This window comes from Lineus longissimus, chromosome 1 (genome assembly GCF_910592395.1).
Source record: "Lineus longissimus chromosome 1, tnLinLong1.2, whole genome shotgun sequence".
NCBI lineage: Eukaryota > Metazoa > Nemertea > Pilidiophora > Heteronemertea > Lineidae > Lineus > Lineus longissimus.
The window spans coordinates 28,034,910-28,052,686 of record NC_088308.1 but is presented as its reverse complement, the minus strand read 5'-3'; the positions used below and the strand labels follow the sequence as shown (position 1 = coordinate 28,052,686).

The window sequence follows — 17,777 nt, the reverse complement described above, 5'->3', positions numbered from 1 at the left end:
TGATTAGCTTTTCCTGCCAAAATTGTTGAACTTATTCAGAAGTTTAAAAGATCTGATGAAGCAGATTGACATCACGACAAAAATGCATTCTTCAACATACTGCTTAATGTGTCTTCATTACAGTATTGCAGAAAACACCTGCGAACTAACTTTCAATGTCACAAGAGGCAGGTGATTAGGAAATGATCAGTGTCAAGATGGTGTGCTTTCATGAGATCTGAAAAATAATGCACAAAGAACTATGCTTGACAGCCAGACTGATATACACATGTTATTGGAATTTGTGGATTTTGCAGCCCAGCATGCAAAAGACAGCCTCCAAATGCAATTTGCCAATCATCTTTAAATGTCAGGCGGATTAGTAAGGCGTGGATTACCAGAGAAGTTTCAATTAAAGGAACACATCACTCAGCTTCATCCGAACACCAAATCAATAATCAGTGGAAGGCTTTGACACATGAGAGAGAATCAGCAGCACACACAGTTTTAAATGTGTTATTTATCATCTTCAGCATTTGAAAGTGTACATGGAGGAGTTTTTCGCCAAAGAGTATTACTCCTCCAAGGTAAGGTGAGCATTATTTTGTGTGTCAATCAGTAACATGCCAATATGGGCTAACAGCTTAATGACTCTGACTTAAGCTTTGTAATAAGACCAAATTGCTGTCAATGAAGTCCATGAGAGCAAAATGGAGGAGAAATGCAGTATGTTCATGTCCATCAATTAAAACATGTATTTGGAAGAACCCAGTATCTAAGTCCAAGAAAGAGGCCCACATACAGCTATTCTGCTTTTGGCATCCGTTCTGATTACAACTGTTATCAAATGTCAATGCATTAGAAAACCCAACATTTCCCACAACCAGTCTGTTTCTTCCAGCTGGGTTGGTGAGCTCAATGGACAATTAGCGATCAGTCCATCAAAGATCAATTACTGGCCATGCGCTGAATACATACCATTTCATACTGAACTCTAATGAGCAGTGCGACAAAGGCACCAATGGTAAATCAACAGGTCAACTGGGAAGATGGTTTCGACTATTGGAAAGGGAAACACACCTGACCAATGTTGCCAAAGCATTGACAGTAAATCTACTCCACATACGCAATCACTGATAAAACCTGAAGGGACTAGGGGGTTGCAGGGCTGCACCCTTGGTATATACCCTATGGTATCAGAGCAGCATCATTGCCATATTGTAATGAAAGAACAGACGAAATGCCAGAGTAGAACTGATTTCCCGTTAATAATTCATGTTGGAATCAATGTGATAGCCAGACAGATTAGCCTAGCAAAATATGGCAAAGACAAAACCCAATGCAATGCGCTCGCTCAAGATAAAGAGAGTCTAGCCAACAACACCAGTGAAAATACGACGTGTCAAATGATAGAGAAAGGCTTGAGGCAACTGTCAGAGCAAATCATTGATTCTTGCCTCCAAATATACTGGCCATAAACCATTGGAATAGAGCAGAACTACAAAAGGCAGCTAGCTCATGAAACAAGCCCAATGGATTGTCAAGGGAAACCATGATAAAGGCATTAGCTTTGTTGGTAGTCGCGGCTGGTGCTCAAAGAGGCAAGTGCCATGAATGCTGATGTCTCCCTGAGGTATGGCACTAAATATGGAAAAGAAGGCATAATCTGCGCTTTTCAGCGGGTGCCATTCCAGCTAACAGGGAAACTGACATGCTATCCATTTGTTTACGGCTGGTTTCTGGCAGTTATCGTTTTTTCTACAGAATGAATCATCCAAAGTTTTTCGTAACAGCATCATTCCAGGAGGGATCGGAAGGAGCTGCTCAAGCACATCACTCTGTCATCCCAATGAAGAGGCAGTATCTCAGAACGGATCGAACCTGCAAGCTCTCATCAACAAGTCCAGCTTACTCAGTCACTACCCCATTTGCCCCTTACAGGATTTGATAAAGATAGAGATAACTGCTTTGATGACGTGACAGAGTAAACCAGTGCAAACTGCTTTGAACAGTCTTTCCCAGCCTCCACACAAGCCTCCCAGAGCACCAATATTGGCATAGGCTGATCATCGATCTGCTCCATAATGAAAGAGCAACTATGAATAAAGGTTGTAAGAGATAAGAGTCAAGAGTGACATGGCCTGATTGATGCATGACAAGCTAAGAATGGCCTAGGAACTAGGGACGACTAGATCTCCATTCTTTTTCTCAAGCAAGTAGAGACAAGCTTTGTTAAATGAATGTATGCAAACAGAGGCCTGCAGGACACAGACTCATTTATATCCATTTCAAGTCAAGTTGAGCTCCCCACTGACATACTGATAATTAATGAGAGATTGGAGATGTTACCGTAGGAGGTGGGGATATTATACAATTACCTCGTGTAACTGATACTGATCAAGGAACGTGACAATGATACAGAATACAGTAGTGCACCTTGTGGACATTTTAAAGTTTTCCCAGCATGATAATGATATCAGGCTGAATTGTTCTGAAGATGATCGAGATGCATGGAAATGGTAATAAAGTTTTCAGCAAAGATTTCCAAGGCAGGATCACGCAAGAGGGTCCACACAGTTGGCTGTCAAGAAATGACTTGAGTGCAGGAAACAGGAACAGGAAGAGGTCCATTAAGAGACTGCTACAAGGTTTCAGTAAAAGAACAAAACAAGTTGTTTTGTGATACTGTTACAGATGCACACTTGCAAACATTCTATAGAGCCTGGTATGTTCTCCTGAATAATAAATGATGATAATATTACTGAAGATAATCGATAATCTACGGGGCCCTACCTCAATTGCTTTCAGTTTATCATACACAAGGCAATGGTGGACTTGATGAGTACTTATTACAGTGATGCTCATCAGTGAAGAAGCTGATCAGATCACTCTCAAATATACCTTAAAGGTATTTTGGAAGCCAACAGATTTCACTTTCTTCATCTGCAAATGCACAATGCATACCTCCAAACATTGATGAGCGAAGACTGTTCATTTCCTAAACATTTAGTCTCAAAACACCCGAGGAGCAAACATAGTTGGCATGGTCAAATAAGGACTTGATTGATTGAAACAAAAGGTGACACTGCCTCTCCCTCAGCTGTAATCTAAGAATACACAATCACACATTAACAGCAAAAGTCCATGGGGACAAATTGTCTACTAACCCATTCCCAATCAGATTGAATCTGAGACTGTACCGCAGTACTTTGCCTGCCAATTGAAAACTCTAAACCGAGATGCGAGGCTAACCTCAGCAATTTTATGAGAGCGGAAGGAGAGGTTTCTATTAGGAGGAAATGACAAGAAGTGGCGGCTTAATGTATCTCAAGCTGATATATCTGATTGTTTCAGACAGAGCTGAGGCGAAAGCACCGTCGATGGACGGAAACTACTGATTTATTCTATGGTGTCTCAATTTATGGCAATGAATATCTGAGGTGGGGAAATCAACGATGGTTGAAGGGTATGGTTTTTGGTTTAGATATTGATTTCCAATCATGTTAGATAGAAGAAGACTTGCCCAATAGAGATCTTTAAGATCCACGTTCGATTGCTATCCAAAATCACAGCCAGATTTTTTGTCAGAGCAACAGGTTTACCTTATTACAGGAAACTTGTGAGCATTATTCAGCCAATAAATGTCTGGCAAGCTTTACTCCAAAACACCATACAATCACCAAGTAACGGTCACTAAGGGACTATGACTACTCAATGGAATGTTGATGAGGAGAAAATATCGGACTTAGTTTCGAGACTTATGTCAATTGACTGTTTGCACAATCACGTCTGAAGCACATTTCAGAGGGAGCTCTACCTAGAAACCAGGTTTACCATCAGTAAACCTTAGGTCTTTAGATGTGGATAGATCATGCTATACAGATTTGTTCTGAAAGACCCATCAAGGAAATGATGGCATGCAAAGTGAGGAAGTTGTTTTAGTCCAGAACAAACATTGTGGTGGTTACTTCAGCCATCTCATGGTTCATAATGAATGATCCCCCAACACACTGGGGCAGTTCCGCTTTCTCTACTTGATGGTTACTCATCATGGTCCAAAATGAACCACTCCCCAAACCCCCAGGGTGGTTCCACTTTCTCCACGCCATCAATCACTTTCCCATCTGCCTTGGTTCTAATCACATCAGTCTTGCCTCGACAACTTTCCGCTGGCAGTCGACAAATTAGAATGTTGATCATTTGCTGAATTTGTCTTGACCACATGGCACACGAGCGGCCGTCATGAATTTTTAAAATTCTATCATTGGTTACAGTAGTTTAAGTAATGGTTTGCCACTGCACGCTGTGACAAAACCAGGGTGTATTTTTGGCCTTTTTTCACACTGGGTTTTGCCCTTTGAGCTGGCGTTCATCAGGTACACAACCCAACCTAAACCGGAATGACAGCAACCTGAATTGGCATGATGCAACCAATGTACCCCACCTGATATCAGCCTGTAATGGTATTTCTCTGGTTCTAATATCACATTCTGACCTGGAATGATCGTTGAGATTGGCTCCCTGACCTCCTCCTCACCTCCTGACAAAAATGAGCAGATCTGTTTGAATGTCTGCTCAGGTCGTTCCTTCAAATTTGCCATTAATCTGGCGCGATCCTCCCGGGGGCCATCGTCTGATTGAAACCAATGGAAATTTTATGCATTGGATTTTATTGATTTGCTTTGTGTTCAGTTGGATTGCAATGAACAAGTTTAGTACCTGTGCTTTTGAGTGAAATGAAGACATTGGTTGCTTCTGTCTAAAACTTCATTTCAGCAGGCGAGAACTTCACTTCAGCAGGCGAGAACTTCACTTCAGTAGGCGAGAACTTCACTTCAAAGTGCACATCACCCATGACAAAAGCAACCTTCCGGCAGGGATGTTGTTCCCAAGATGGTCAGGAAATTAGATTCTCTCCTTTAAACCAAAGGAAATATTGACCAACACAACGAACACAAGATCGGTAACAAAAATATTGAAACGACCACAATGTTGGACAAGATAATGCACTTAAGAGGTTAGCTGACAGAATGTGGGTTATTGAGGTGAAGGTATATGAAACATCTGAAAGCTTTACTTAAACAAGGTAAATGAATTTCATTAGCCAGCTACACACTGAAACTGAAAGTCCTTTTATCACAGCTGAAACATACCACAAGGATTCCGTCATCACCAAAACGTTCTCTCAAAAACCCCAGCACCAATAGACAATGTGACCTATGAAGGAAGACTTACCTTGGGAGAAGCGAAGCAGGTGTTCATGGCAGAACATGATCAGACCATCAGATTAGGGGGAAGCCCTAGTACATAATATGACCATGGAGGATTTCTAGATGTTCATCAACAAGAGCAGGTGACAAATTTTTCATATAAAGTGGAACACTGGTAAATGGTCGTGTTAACGGGGTGGTCGTGTTAGTGAAGTTGAAAATCCGGGGACAAAATGCATGATTAGCTATTCCAGCCAAAATTGTCGAACTTTTTCAAAAAGTTCAAAATTCTGAAAAATTTTCAAAGTCAAAAACATTTGTGGGACTGATTATGTTTCTTCATTTTGAGCAGAAAAAAAAACAAGTGAAAAAAAAATATTTGGACTCAGAAATTTTTTCATGTTTCGGAGGCTGCAAACAAGAACCCTTTCTTTTGAATATCATGATGATGTTGTTGAAACTATGTCTGCCATCATTGCAGTCACATACTTTGACCTTTACCAACGAAGTCTTGAATCATTCTAGCCAAACCTGCTTGCCTTGTCGTGACAGCTTTCTCAAATTCCCTCGCCCCTCCTCAGGTCTAAAAGGGATAAATCATTTCTCCAAATCATTTCTATCATCTTGTTCATCACAATATGCAGATTCTGCCAAGTATTGGCTCCTGCCACAGTAACCTAGGTAACGAGAGGAATGTCTGGGCACATATGGGCCACATAACTGGATTAAGCCTCAGAATCATAGCTGCTCAGTGCACTGGAGGCACCAATAAAATGAATCCCCTTATAGCCAGGCAGCTACTGTCAACATTTCAGGCACATATAGCGCTGAAATATTGCTGTAAAATTGCTTGTATCCACACAAATCAACTTTGTATGATGTATTCATCACCAATACAAGCTGAATGCACTTCAAAATTAATCCGGAAATTTGCCAATTTTTACCACTTTTTGGGTAGCTGGTGTGGCCAAAAGGATGGACAAGCTTTGCACAGACCAATTTCACAACAGACATCTCGCTAAAAAATGGTCATTAAATCAATAAATGATCAATCTATTTTGATGCCAACAAGACAGATTCGATCGTTAAGAGAGACAAACGAGACGAAAAATACGAGAATGCAAAAATGATGTTCATAGATTAAATGAATCTTCGATCACGTCGAAACAAGAGGCAAGCAATCTGAGATTCATACCATGATGTGAAGACTGAAAGTACACAGCATATGCTGTCTCTTTTTGCATACACCAACTTTTCCTGTCAAAGTACATTAGAAATATGAAACTTACAGCAGAGAGAGGATTATATGCGATGCCTATCACTTAGTGGTCATTTCTGAATGTATGATGAGAATTTAGGGATGGTTCTGTTATAGGCACTGATGGAGGGATGGAGGAACCACCAACCAAGCAAATGTGCATAATTTGTTTTCTGCATTCCGAGTCTAGACTGCATAATTTGATTGGTAATCTGAGAGTGCTTCCACTTCATCAGCATGGCCTGTTTTATAGATGCACAACCAGGTTTGCTGCAGACGGCTCAACTTTAGACAGCGAGATATACCACTGGCAACACATCACATTACCAGCTCTCCACCACAATCTGTTCGGCATTCTGGACTCTGGATAACACGCCTCGCCATGAATGGGGATGCCATGAAACTAATCACACAAGATAATAGAGTTGATCACCTTGAATCTATTGATTGATTACCCATTGATTGCTGATCAATAGGATGAAAATGGATGGATTTTCTATTCAATCATCATCAGAATCCTGCATGCAAATTTATAAATGGTCAGTGATGATCATGGACCAGAATTATGACTGGATGCAGCTATAAACATGGTTACACTGACATTACAATACACCATCACTGTATTGACGTTTAAAATTGAGGGGAGAAGGTTAGTTGTCTACTCAAGTACAAGAGGAGATGAACTTTGTTTTTCAGAATGTTGCAGACAGCAGGTGTAACAACATGGCTGTCTGTGCTGGAATAAGATTTGATGTACACTGGTGTTGTCGTCTGCCCAAATATTTAGTTGAAACAATACCCTATTTTTATTATTTAAATGAACTGTAACCTCAGACTCAATTGCCACATCAAGAATCAGTGTACACTGTCTGCAATGCCTGGCCCAATACATCAAGGCATGGAAAGCAATGGCAGCTGACACGTCCTCTGTTGCCTGCTTTCCAGGGCAACAACCAAGACTGTTCATGAAAATCACTTTATTGCTGTGCTCGAGGCTGGCAAACACCCACACAAAACGGATCAAATAGAGTTAATCAAAAACAATTTCTCCATTAATAAGATTCCTGCCTATCAAGTTGAGCACACAGAACAAGCTTTGGCAAGATTCAATTCCGTCCGACACAATTATCAAAAAGTTGTCTAAATATAATGTCATACTGATAAGATTAGTTGAGGATCATTATTCAGAGGGCGACTCGGTGGAGAAAATGCCAGGATCAGCCGATGTAAAATAACGATTAATCGGCGATGCTCCGAGATGAAATTTCATCTGATAATAGGAATGCAAATTGAATGCTTCTACTGAGCAAAATAATGGCATTATAAGTTATAAGTAGGTTATTCATGGCACTGACTCGTGGATGATGGAAGTCACAGAGTCTCTTCAGCACAGAGGCGGTACTGGATCAGTGTTCTTTTTGCCCTTTTGTTCGTCACGGCTGGTTTTTATGAAAGATTGAAATAAATCATGCAATGGGGTTCTAAGGTCAGAGGTCAAAAGATTCAGCAAAAGTTGACTGTTGTCAAAACGATGGTCAATCTCAGCCAAGGTTAGTTTTTTGCTTGTTAAAGCCAGGAATTGCCCCCAGACAGAAGCCACTGCATGAAAGTCCAGCACATGCTGAAGTGTCCACCAGGCGCACAGGCGAGTCCCACTAAAGCTGCCCCAGAAGGAAGTAATGTATCAATGCTAATGTAATGTCAGTGATGATGTATTACACGAACCAATAATGCATCATATATTGAACCCCAGGGAAATTAACCACACCATTGCTGGGCTTTGGCTGTCCTGCAGTTTATGAGGGCGATGGGTTATCTGCCTCACCCAATGGAAACAACGGAAGCAATTAGAGAAGTTTCTGGGGCACATCTATAAGAGGCCAAGCAATCACGGAGAATAACGAAAAAGGTCATACACCATATCAGGAACACCACGGTAAACAGAGACGCATCTAAAAAGCTTTATTTCTTTAAAATATAGATGTCCGATCAATGAAAACAATGGAACCAATCAAGAAGTAGACATGGTCGATCGAGAGAAGAGTCATGAAACATCAAGTTGAGGGAGATCAGAAGAAAGAGTGATGGGCCAGGCTGCTCTAAACAGTAACAGGCCGAGTCAGTTGATAGAGGCAAGCAGTTCTAGACCACAACTGGCTGTATGATGTGAACAAATAAAGGTGTGACTTACCGATATTTGGATGCTTCAACAGCCAACATATTCTGGCTTCTCGCTCCAATTTCTGGTGATCTGCAAGTAGACGGAGATGAAAATTAGAATAATGCATAATTGAAGAATTGAAGGACCCCATACATATATTTGGACATTTAGCTGACCACAGCACACGCAATACGATGCTGGGAATATCTTGTGAATTTCCCGAAATGAATTAAGTCACTCAGAAATGACACATCAGTCGAAAACAACTCCATCAACTTTAAAAAAAGCAATCATCAAGAGTTCTTTAAAGAACAGTCATGTTAATAAGCCTACAGTCATGGTGATAACCCTACAGTCATGTTTTAAACCTCCAGAAACCTTCCTGACATCTTCATCACCTCTGTTCAGACATGCTAGAGAAACATGGTCCATGGTCAACGATCACGAACACTATTAATCATCACACGAAAACAACCTAGCCAGGTCTTTTCCAAAGGTGGTGACATTCTGACCCAAGACATGCCTACATGCCTATCTAACCTTCAACATGACACCATGGTTTAAACACGACACTATGTCCTCTTCGACCCATGACATTTTACACTCAATTTTGGTTCCCAATAACCTGTAGCCAGACCCTGGGTTACGCACATGAAAAACAAACAACATCATTGATCCTTAAGACTTGAAAATGTGTTGAAATGCCAAAATCATAAAAGATACGTGGTACCAAAAGACATTTCAATCTGGCTGACTGATGGCTTTCTGCTCTAGAACTTCAGGTAATATTGATATTGTGTGGTCATTTAGCTAATTCCCTATCATTCTGTCCCATGGCTCATCGTCAAGTGAAGCCAAAGGGCATTCCCATCAGTATGTCTGGTAATATTCTATCCTACATTTCACATAAAATGGCACTCCATGCAAAAAAAGCCAACTGAAAAGTGGCTGCAAAATATTGTCAAGCTTCAGATGGCTCGTCCTCGTCTTGATTTGTCCAATTTGAATTTGATACTCGGATCTTGAAATTTCCGATGAAGTGTGAAATTTTGTTCAAATGTGACCCGCTCTACCAAAACTAGGCGCTTGTCGCATCTGAACTTGACAGGTTGATACGGACTTGTTGTTTATTTCCCTATTGTAGACCTTTTGTGAAATGTGACCAAATCAGTTTGTAATAGATTTCACAAAAGGTCTACAATAGGGAAATGAACAACAAGTCCGTATCAACCTGTCGAGTTCAGATGCGACAAGTGCCTAGTTTTGGTAGAGCGAGTCACAAATGGTCTGGCGATTGGTGATTAAGCTGTTGTGCACCACCAGGTTTTCCAATCTGGTGGTGATATTCTCCTCTACACACATCACATTTAGTGACATTCTTTTGACAAGTTGTCGTGCATGCACCAGAGGTTTTCCAATCAATTATTTCATCAGATTGACATTCTATTGACCTTATGGAGGTGGTTGGTGTGGTTGGTACTCTTGGTAAGGAGCTAACAACACACCAGTTGGAAAGGTAAACCAATACTTCCACCCCACAATGAAAACAATCACAACTGTCTGACTCCTCATCAGAAGGACTTAGATATAAATTAAGATATAAAACAGCTAGATGCAGGTCTATCAGAGTTATTGAATTTTGGACAGATTGCCATGGAAACAAATTGTAATGGCCATAAACGATACAGTACCTAGAGGCAGGTTCTATATTAGAATGAATACATGAGCAGGTTTGCCTGAACCTTGTGCTCAGAGTGGATGGCTGCCACACATGAATATTGCAAACAGCAGACTAATATCGGGGATGGTTGTGGTAATAATAACAACCAACATGCGGGATTTATGACTCCAATAAGCTTATTATTATGATATCCCCAGGAGCGAGTTGTAAAAGCTTTTCTGTTCAAATGGTGTTTTTGATAGAGAGGTTCTACTGTATTTTTCAGCACAAGGACCAATCTCTCCGAGCCTTGAGGAAAGGTTTGCTGATAGTTTATAAATCTTTTCATGACTTTCAGGACACCAACACCCATCTCTTTAGCAAGTGGAAAACAGATCTGGATAATTTTGGGCAGGTTTCTCTAGTTTCTGTGATCCTAATACAAGACAAGCTGAGCCAAATACTGAGAAGATTCTGAGAACACATTTGATAATGGAGATTATAATTATTTGCATGAGCCCTATGAGGAGTAATCAACATGTCAGTCAGTTAGACATGGTAGAGTAATCAATTCTTTGAAGTAGCCAAATCTCATTATGGTTCATGTTCCTGGTAGCTTAGTACATCTCAACCCTGGAGTGGTGTGCAGCAGGAGCCACAGAAGGATGACTTTATAATTGAGATGTCGATCACAAGAATGGCCAGGAGTGCTCAGAATATTGAGACAAGACTTTTATAACTTGCAAGAAAGCTAGCCGACTGTTGTGTGTCTCTGATTGTCCTTGGATAGCTCACAGTTGGCTGTCTTGCCATCTCGGATTGTCCTTGGATAGCCCACAGCTGGCTGTCTTGCCATCTCTGATTGTCCTCCGACAGCCCACAGCTGGCTGCCTTGCCATCTCTGATTGTCCTTGGATAGCCCACAGTTGGCTGTCTTGCCATCTCTGATTGTCCTCTGACAGCCCACAGTTGGCTGTCTTGCCATCTCTGATTGTCCTCTGACAGCCCACAGTTGGCTGTCTTGCCATCTCTGATTGTCCTCTGACAGCCCACAGTTGGCTGTCTTGCCATCTCTGATTGTCCTCTGACAGCCCACAGTTGGCTGTCTTGCCATCTCTGATTGTCCTCCGACAGCCCACAGTTGGCTGTCTTGCCATCTCTGATTGTCCTCTGACAGCCCACAGTTGGCTGTCTTGCCATCTCTGATTGTCCTCCGACAGCCCACAGTTGGCTGTCTTGCCATCTCTGATTGTCCTCTGACAGCCCACAGTTGGCTGTCTTGCCATCTCTGATTGTCCTCTGACAGCCCACAGTTGGCTGTCTTGCCATCTCTGATTGTCCTCCGACAGCCCACAGTTGGCTGTCTTGCCATCTCTGATTGTCCTCTGACAGCCCACAGTTGGCTGCCTTGCCATCTCTGATTGTCCTCTGACAGCCCACAGTTGGCTGTCTTGCCATCTCTGATTGTCCTCCGACAGCCCACATTTGGTTGTCTTGCCATCTCTGATTGTCCTCCGACAGCCCACAGTTGGCTGTCTTGCCAGCTCTGATTGTCCTCTGACAGCCCACAGTTGGCTGTCTTGCCATCTCTGATTGTCCTTGGATAGCCCACAGTTGGCTGTCTTGCCATCTCTGATTGTCCTCTGACAGCCCACTGTTGGCTGTCTTGCCATCTCTGATTGTCCTCTGACAGCCCACAGTTGGCTGTCTTGCCATCTCTGATTGTCCTCTGACAGCCCACTGTTGGCTGTCTTGCCAGCTCTGATTGTCCTCTGACAGCCCACAGTTGGCTGTCTTGCCATCTCTGATTGTCCTCCGACAGCCCACAGCTGGCAGTCTTGCCAGCTCTGATTGTCCTTGGATAGCCCACAGCTGGCTGTCTTGCCATCTCTGATTGTCCTCTGACAGCCCACAGTTGGCTGTCTTGCCATCTCTGATTGTCCTCTGACAGCCCACTGTTGGCTGTCTTGCCATCTCTGATTGTCCTCTGACAGCCCACAGTTGGCTGTCTTGCCATCTCTGATTGTCCTCTGACAGCCCACTGTTGGCTGTCTTGCCAGCTCTGATTGTCCTCTGACAGCCCACAGTTGGCTGTCTTGCCATCTCTGATTGTCCTCCGACAGCCCACATTTGGTTGTCTTACCATCTCTGATTGTCCTCCGACAGCCCACAGTTGGCTGTCTTGCCATCTCTGATTGTCCTCTGACAGCCCACATTTGGTTGTCTTGCCATCTCTGATTGTCCTCCGACAGCCCACAGTTGGCTGTCTTGCCAGCTCTGATTGTCCTTGGATAGCCCACAGTTGGCTGTCTTGCCATCTCTGATTGTCCTCTGACAGCCCACTGTTGACTGTCTTGCCATCTCTGATTGTCCTCTGACAGCCCACAGTTGGCTGTCTTGCCAGCTCTGATTGTCCTTGGATAGCCCACATTTGGTTGTCTTGCCATCTCTGATTGTCCTCCGACAGCCCACAGTTGGCTGTCTTGCCATCTCTGATTGTCCTTGGATAGCCCACAGTTGGCTGTCTTGCCATCTCTGATTGTCCTCTGACAGCCCACTGTTGACTGTCTTGCCATCTCTGATTGTCCTCTGACAGCCCACAGTTGGCTGTCTTGCCATCTCTGATTGTCCTCTGACAGCCAACAGTTGGCTGTCTTGCCATCTCTGATTGTCCTCTGACAGCCCACTGTTGGCTGTCTTGCCAGCTCTGATTGTCCTCTGACAGCCCACAGTTGGCTGTCTTGCCATCTCTGATTGTCCTCCGACAGCCCACAGCTGGCAGTCTTGCCAGCTCTGATTGTCCTTGGATAGCCCACAGCTGGCTGTCTTGCCATCTCTGATTGTCCTCTGACAGCCCACAGTTGGCTGTCTTGCCACCTCTGATTGTCCTCTGACAGCCCACTGTTGGCTGTCTTGCCATCTCTGATTGTCCTCTGACAGCCCACAGTTGGCTGTCTTGCCATCTCTGATTGTCCTCTGACAGCCCACAGTTGGCTGTCTTGCCATCTCTGATTGTCCTCTGACAGCCCACTGTTGGCTGTCTTGCCAGCTCTGATTGTCCTCTGACAGCCCACAGTTGGCTGTCTTGCCATCTCTGATTGTCCTCCGACAGCCCACAGCTGGCAGTCTTGCCAGCTCTGATTGTCCTTGGATAGCCCACAGTTGGCTGTCTTGCCATCTCTGATTGTCCTCTGACAGCCCACAGTTGGCTGTCTTGCCATCTCTGATTGTCCTCTGACAGCCCACAGTTGGCTGCCTTGCCATCTCTGATTGTCCTCTGACAGCCCACAGTTGGCTGTCTTGCCAGCTCTGATTGTCCTCTGACAGCCCACTGTTGGCTGTCTTGCCAGCTCTGATTGTCCTCTGACAGCCCACAGTTGGCTGTCTTGCCATCTCTGATTGTCCTCCGACAGCCCACAGCTGGCAGTCTTGCCAGCTCTGATTGTCCTTGGATAGCCCACAGTTGGTTGTCTTGCCATCTCTGATTGTCCTCTGACAGCCCACAGTTGGCTGTCTTGCCATCTCTGATTGTCCTCTGACAGCCCACAGTTGGCTGCCTTGCCATCTCTGATTGTCCTCTGACAGCCCACAGTTGGCTGTCTTGCCAGCTCTGATTGTCCTCTGACAGCCCACTGTTGGCTGTCTTGCCATCTCTGATTATCCTCTGACAGCCCACTGTTGGCTGTCTTGCCAGCTCTGATTGTCCTCTGACAGCCCACAGTTGGCTGTCTTGCCATCTCTGATTATCCTCTGACAGCCCACTGTTGGCTGTCTTGTCATCTCTGATTGTCCTTGGATAGCCCACATTTGGCTGTCTTGCCATCTCTGATTGTCCTTGGATAGCCCACATTTGGCTGTCTTGCTATCTCTGATTGTCCTTGGATAGCCCACATTTGGCTGTCTTGCCAGCTCTGATTACCTTTGGATAACGAACAGTTGGCTGTCCCGTCATCTCTTATTGTCCTCTGACAGCCCACAGTTGGCTGTCTTGCCATCTCTGATTATCCTCTGACAGCCCACAGTTGGCTGTCTTGCCATCTCTGATTGTCCTCCGACAGCCCACAGTTGGCTGTCTTGCCATCTCTGATTGTCCTCTGACAGCCCACAGTTGGCTGTCTTGCCATCTCTTATTGTCCTCTGACAGCCCACAGTTGGCTGTCTTGCCATCTCTGATTGTCCTCTGACAGCCCACTGTTGGCTGTCTTGCCATCTCTGATTGTCCTCTGACAGCCCACAGTTGGCTGTCTTGCCATCTCTGATTGTCCTCTGACAGCCCACTGTTGGCTGTCTTGCCATCTCTGATTGTCCTTGGATAGCCCACAGTTGGCTGTCTTGCCATCTCTGATTGTCCTCTGACAGCCCACTGTTGGCTGTCTTGCCATCTCTGATTGTCCTCTGACAGCCCACAGTTGGCTGTCTTGCCATCTCTGATTGTCCTCTGACAGCCCACTGTTGGCTGTCTTGCCAGCTCTGATTGTCCTCTGACAGCCCACAGTTGGCTGTCTTGCCATCTCTGATTGTCCTCCGACAGCCCACAGCTGGCAGTCTTGCCAGCTCTGATTGTCCTTGGATAGCCCACAGCTGGCTGTCTTGCCATCTCTGATTGTCCTCTGACAGCCCACAGTTGGCTGTCTTGCCATCTCTGATTGTCCTCTGACAGCCCACTGTTGGCTGTCTTGCCATCTCTGATTGTCCTCTGACAGCCCACAGTTGGCTGTCTTGCCATCTCTGATTGTCCTCTGACAGCCCACTGTTGGCTGTCTTGCCAGCTCTGATTGTCCTCTGACAGCCCACAGTTGGCTGTCTTGCCATCTCTGATTGTCCTCCGACAGCCCACATTTGGTTGTCTTACCATCTCTGATTGTCCTCCGACAGCCCACAGTTGGCTGTCTTGCCATCTCTGATTGTCCTCTGACAGCCCACATTTGGTTGTCTTGCCATCTCTGATTGTCCTCCGACAGCCCACAGTTGGCTGTCTTGCCAGCTCTGATTGTCCTTGGATAGCCCACAGTTGGCTGTCTTGCCATCTCTGATTGTCCTCTGACAGCCCACTGTTGACTGTCTTGCCATCTCTGATTGTCCTCTGACAGCCCACAGTTGGCTGTCTTGCCAGCTCTGATTGTCCTTGGATAGCCCACATTTGGTTGTCTTGCCATCTCTGATTGTCCTCCGACAGCCCACAGTTGGCTGTCTTGCCATCTCTGATTGTCCTTGGATAGCCCACAGTTGGCTGTCTTGCCATCTCTGATTGTCCTCTGACAGCCCACTGTTGACTGTCTTGCCATCTCTGATTGTCCTCTGACAGCCCACAGTTGGCTGTCTTGCCATCTCTGATTGTCCTCTGACAGCCAACAGTTGGCTGTCTTGCCATCTCTGATTGTCCTCTGACAGCCCACTGTTGGCTGTCTTGCCAGCTCTGATTGTCCTCTGACAGCCCACAGTTGGCTGTCTTGCCATCTCTGATTGTCCTCCGACAGCCCACAGCTGGCAGTCTTGCCAGCTCTGATTGTCCTTGGATAGCCCACAGCTGGCTGTCTTGCCATCTCTGATTGTCCTCTGACAGCCCACAGTTGGCTGTCTTGCCACCTCTGATTGTCCTCTGACAGCCCACTGTTGGCTGTCTTGCCATCTCTGATTGTCCTCTGACAGCCCACAGTTGGCTGTCTTGCCATCTCTGATTGTCCTCTGACAGCCCACAGTTGGCTGTCTTGCCATCTCTGATTGTCCTCTGACAGCCCACTGTTGGCTGTCTTGCCAGCTCTGATTGTCCTCTGACAGCCCACAGTTGGCTGTCTTGCCATCTCTGATTGTCCTCCGACAGCCCACAGCTGGCAGTCTTGCCAGCTCTGATTGTCCTTGGATAGCCCACAGTTGGCTGTCTTGCCATCTCTGATTGTCCTCTGACAGCCCACAGTTGGCTGTCTTGCCATCTCTGATTGTCCTCTGACAGCCCACAGTTGGCTGCCTTGCCATCTCTGATTGTCCTCTGACAGCCCACAGTTGGCTGTCTTGCCAGCTCTGATTGTCCTCTGACAGCCCACTGTTGGCTGTCTTGCCAGCTCTGATTGTCCTCTGACAGCCCACAGTTGGCTGTCTTGCCATCTCTGATTGTCCTCCGACAGCCCACAGCTGGCAGTCTTGCCAGCTCTGATTGTCCTTGGATAGCCCACAGTTGGTTGTCTTGCCATCTCTGATTGTCCTCTGACAGCCCACAGTTGGCTGTCTTGCCATCTCTGATTGTCCTCTGACAGCCCACAGTTGGCTGCCTTGCCATCTCTGATTGTCCTCTGACAGCCCACAGTTGGCTGTCTTGCCAGCTCTGATTGTCCTCTGACAGCCCACTGTTGGCTGTCTTGCCATCTCTGATTATCCTCTGACAGCCCACTGTTGGCTGTCTTGCCAGCTCTGATTGTCCTCTGACAGCCCACAGTTGGCTGTCTTGCCATCTCTGATTATCCTCTGACAGCCCACTGTTGGCTGTCTTGTCATCTCTGATTGTCCTTGGATAGCCCACATTTGGCTGTCTTGCCATCTCTGATTGTCCTTGGATAGCCCACATTTGGCTGTCTTGCTATCTCTGATTGTCCTTGGATAGCCCACATTTGGCTGTCTTGCCAGCTCTGATTACCTTTGGATAACGAACAGTTGGCTGTCCCGTCATCTCTTATTGTCCTCTGACAGCCCACAGTTGGCTGTCTTGCCATCTCTGATTATCCTCTGACAGCCCACAGTTGGCTGTCTTGCCATCTCTGATTGTCCTCCGACAGCCCACAGTTGGCTGTCTTGCCATCTCTGATTGTCCTCTGACAGCCCACAGTTGGCTGTCTTGCCATCTCTTATTGTCCTCTGACAGCCCACAGTTGGCTGTCTTGCCATCTCTGATTGTCCTCCGACAGCCCACAGTTGGCTGTCTTGCCATCTCTGATTGTCCTTGGAAAGCCCACAGTTGGCTGTCCCGTCATCTCTGATTACCCTTAGGTAGCTATACGTTGGGTCATGTGCTGTCCCACGATCACTGACTGTTACCTCATTACAAACCAAACAGCTAGAATACAAAATATTCTTATCACCGTGATGTTTTGAGGCGCATATTTCACCATAGCAACAGATGATTCCCCCATGGACCATGGGATGTATTTAATAACGTTATGGCAATGCCTCTGGGGACCTTGTGATCCTGCATAATGATGGAAGGCTTATATAGCTTAGGCAAAGAGGACTAATGAGGACTAATAATTCTCGTCCTCAATATTGTCTCCAAAATTCATATGGAGGGTAATTTTTCAATCAATTTGACATGTCCCCTCTGTATAAAAGCTGAACTGTCATACAAACACATGGAGATGCGATAATGATGTAGCATATAGGAACAGTAAAACGTGCCCTGATATCAAATCACACAAACTAAACAGGACGATATAATTGAAAGTCAGTTGACAGTTCAGCTTTAATCAGGCAAACAATGATGACACTATATGTGATAAACCTCCCAAATAACATGAACTATTT

At 45.1% G+C, this 17,777-nt stretch overlaps 1 protein-coding gene across 24 annotated transcripts in view; it reads right to left on the bottom strand.

The window, feature by feature from the left end:
* Positions 1 to 17,777, bottom strand: part of LOC135495751 (calcium/calmodulin-dependent protein kinase type II delta chain-like) — a 91,117-nt gene that overhangs the window by 52,617 nt on the left and 20,723 nt on the right. For all 24 annotated transcript variants that reach the window (XM_064784684.1, XM_064784828.1, XM_064784658.1 and 21 more), the window contains exon 3: positions 8,639 to 8,698. In XM_064784684.1, the coding sequence (XP_064640754.1) occupies positions 8,639 to 8,698 (60 nt within the window). The remainder of the gene's footprint in view (positions 1 to 8,638; positions 8,699 to 17,777) is intronic.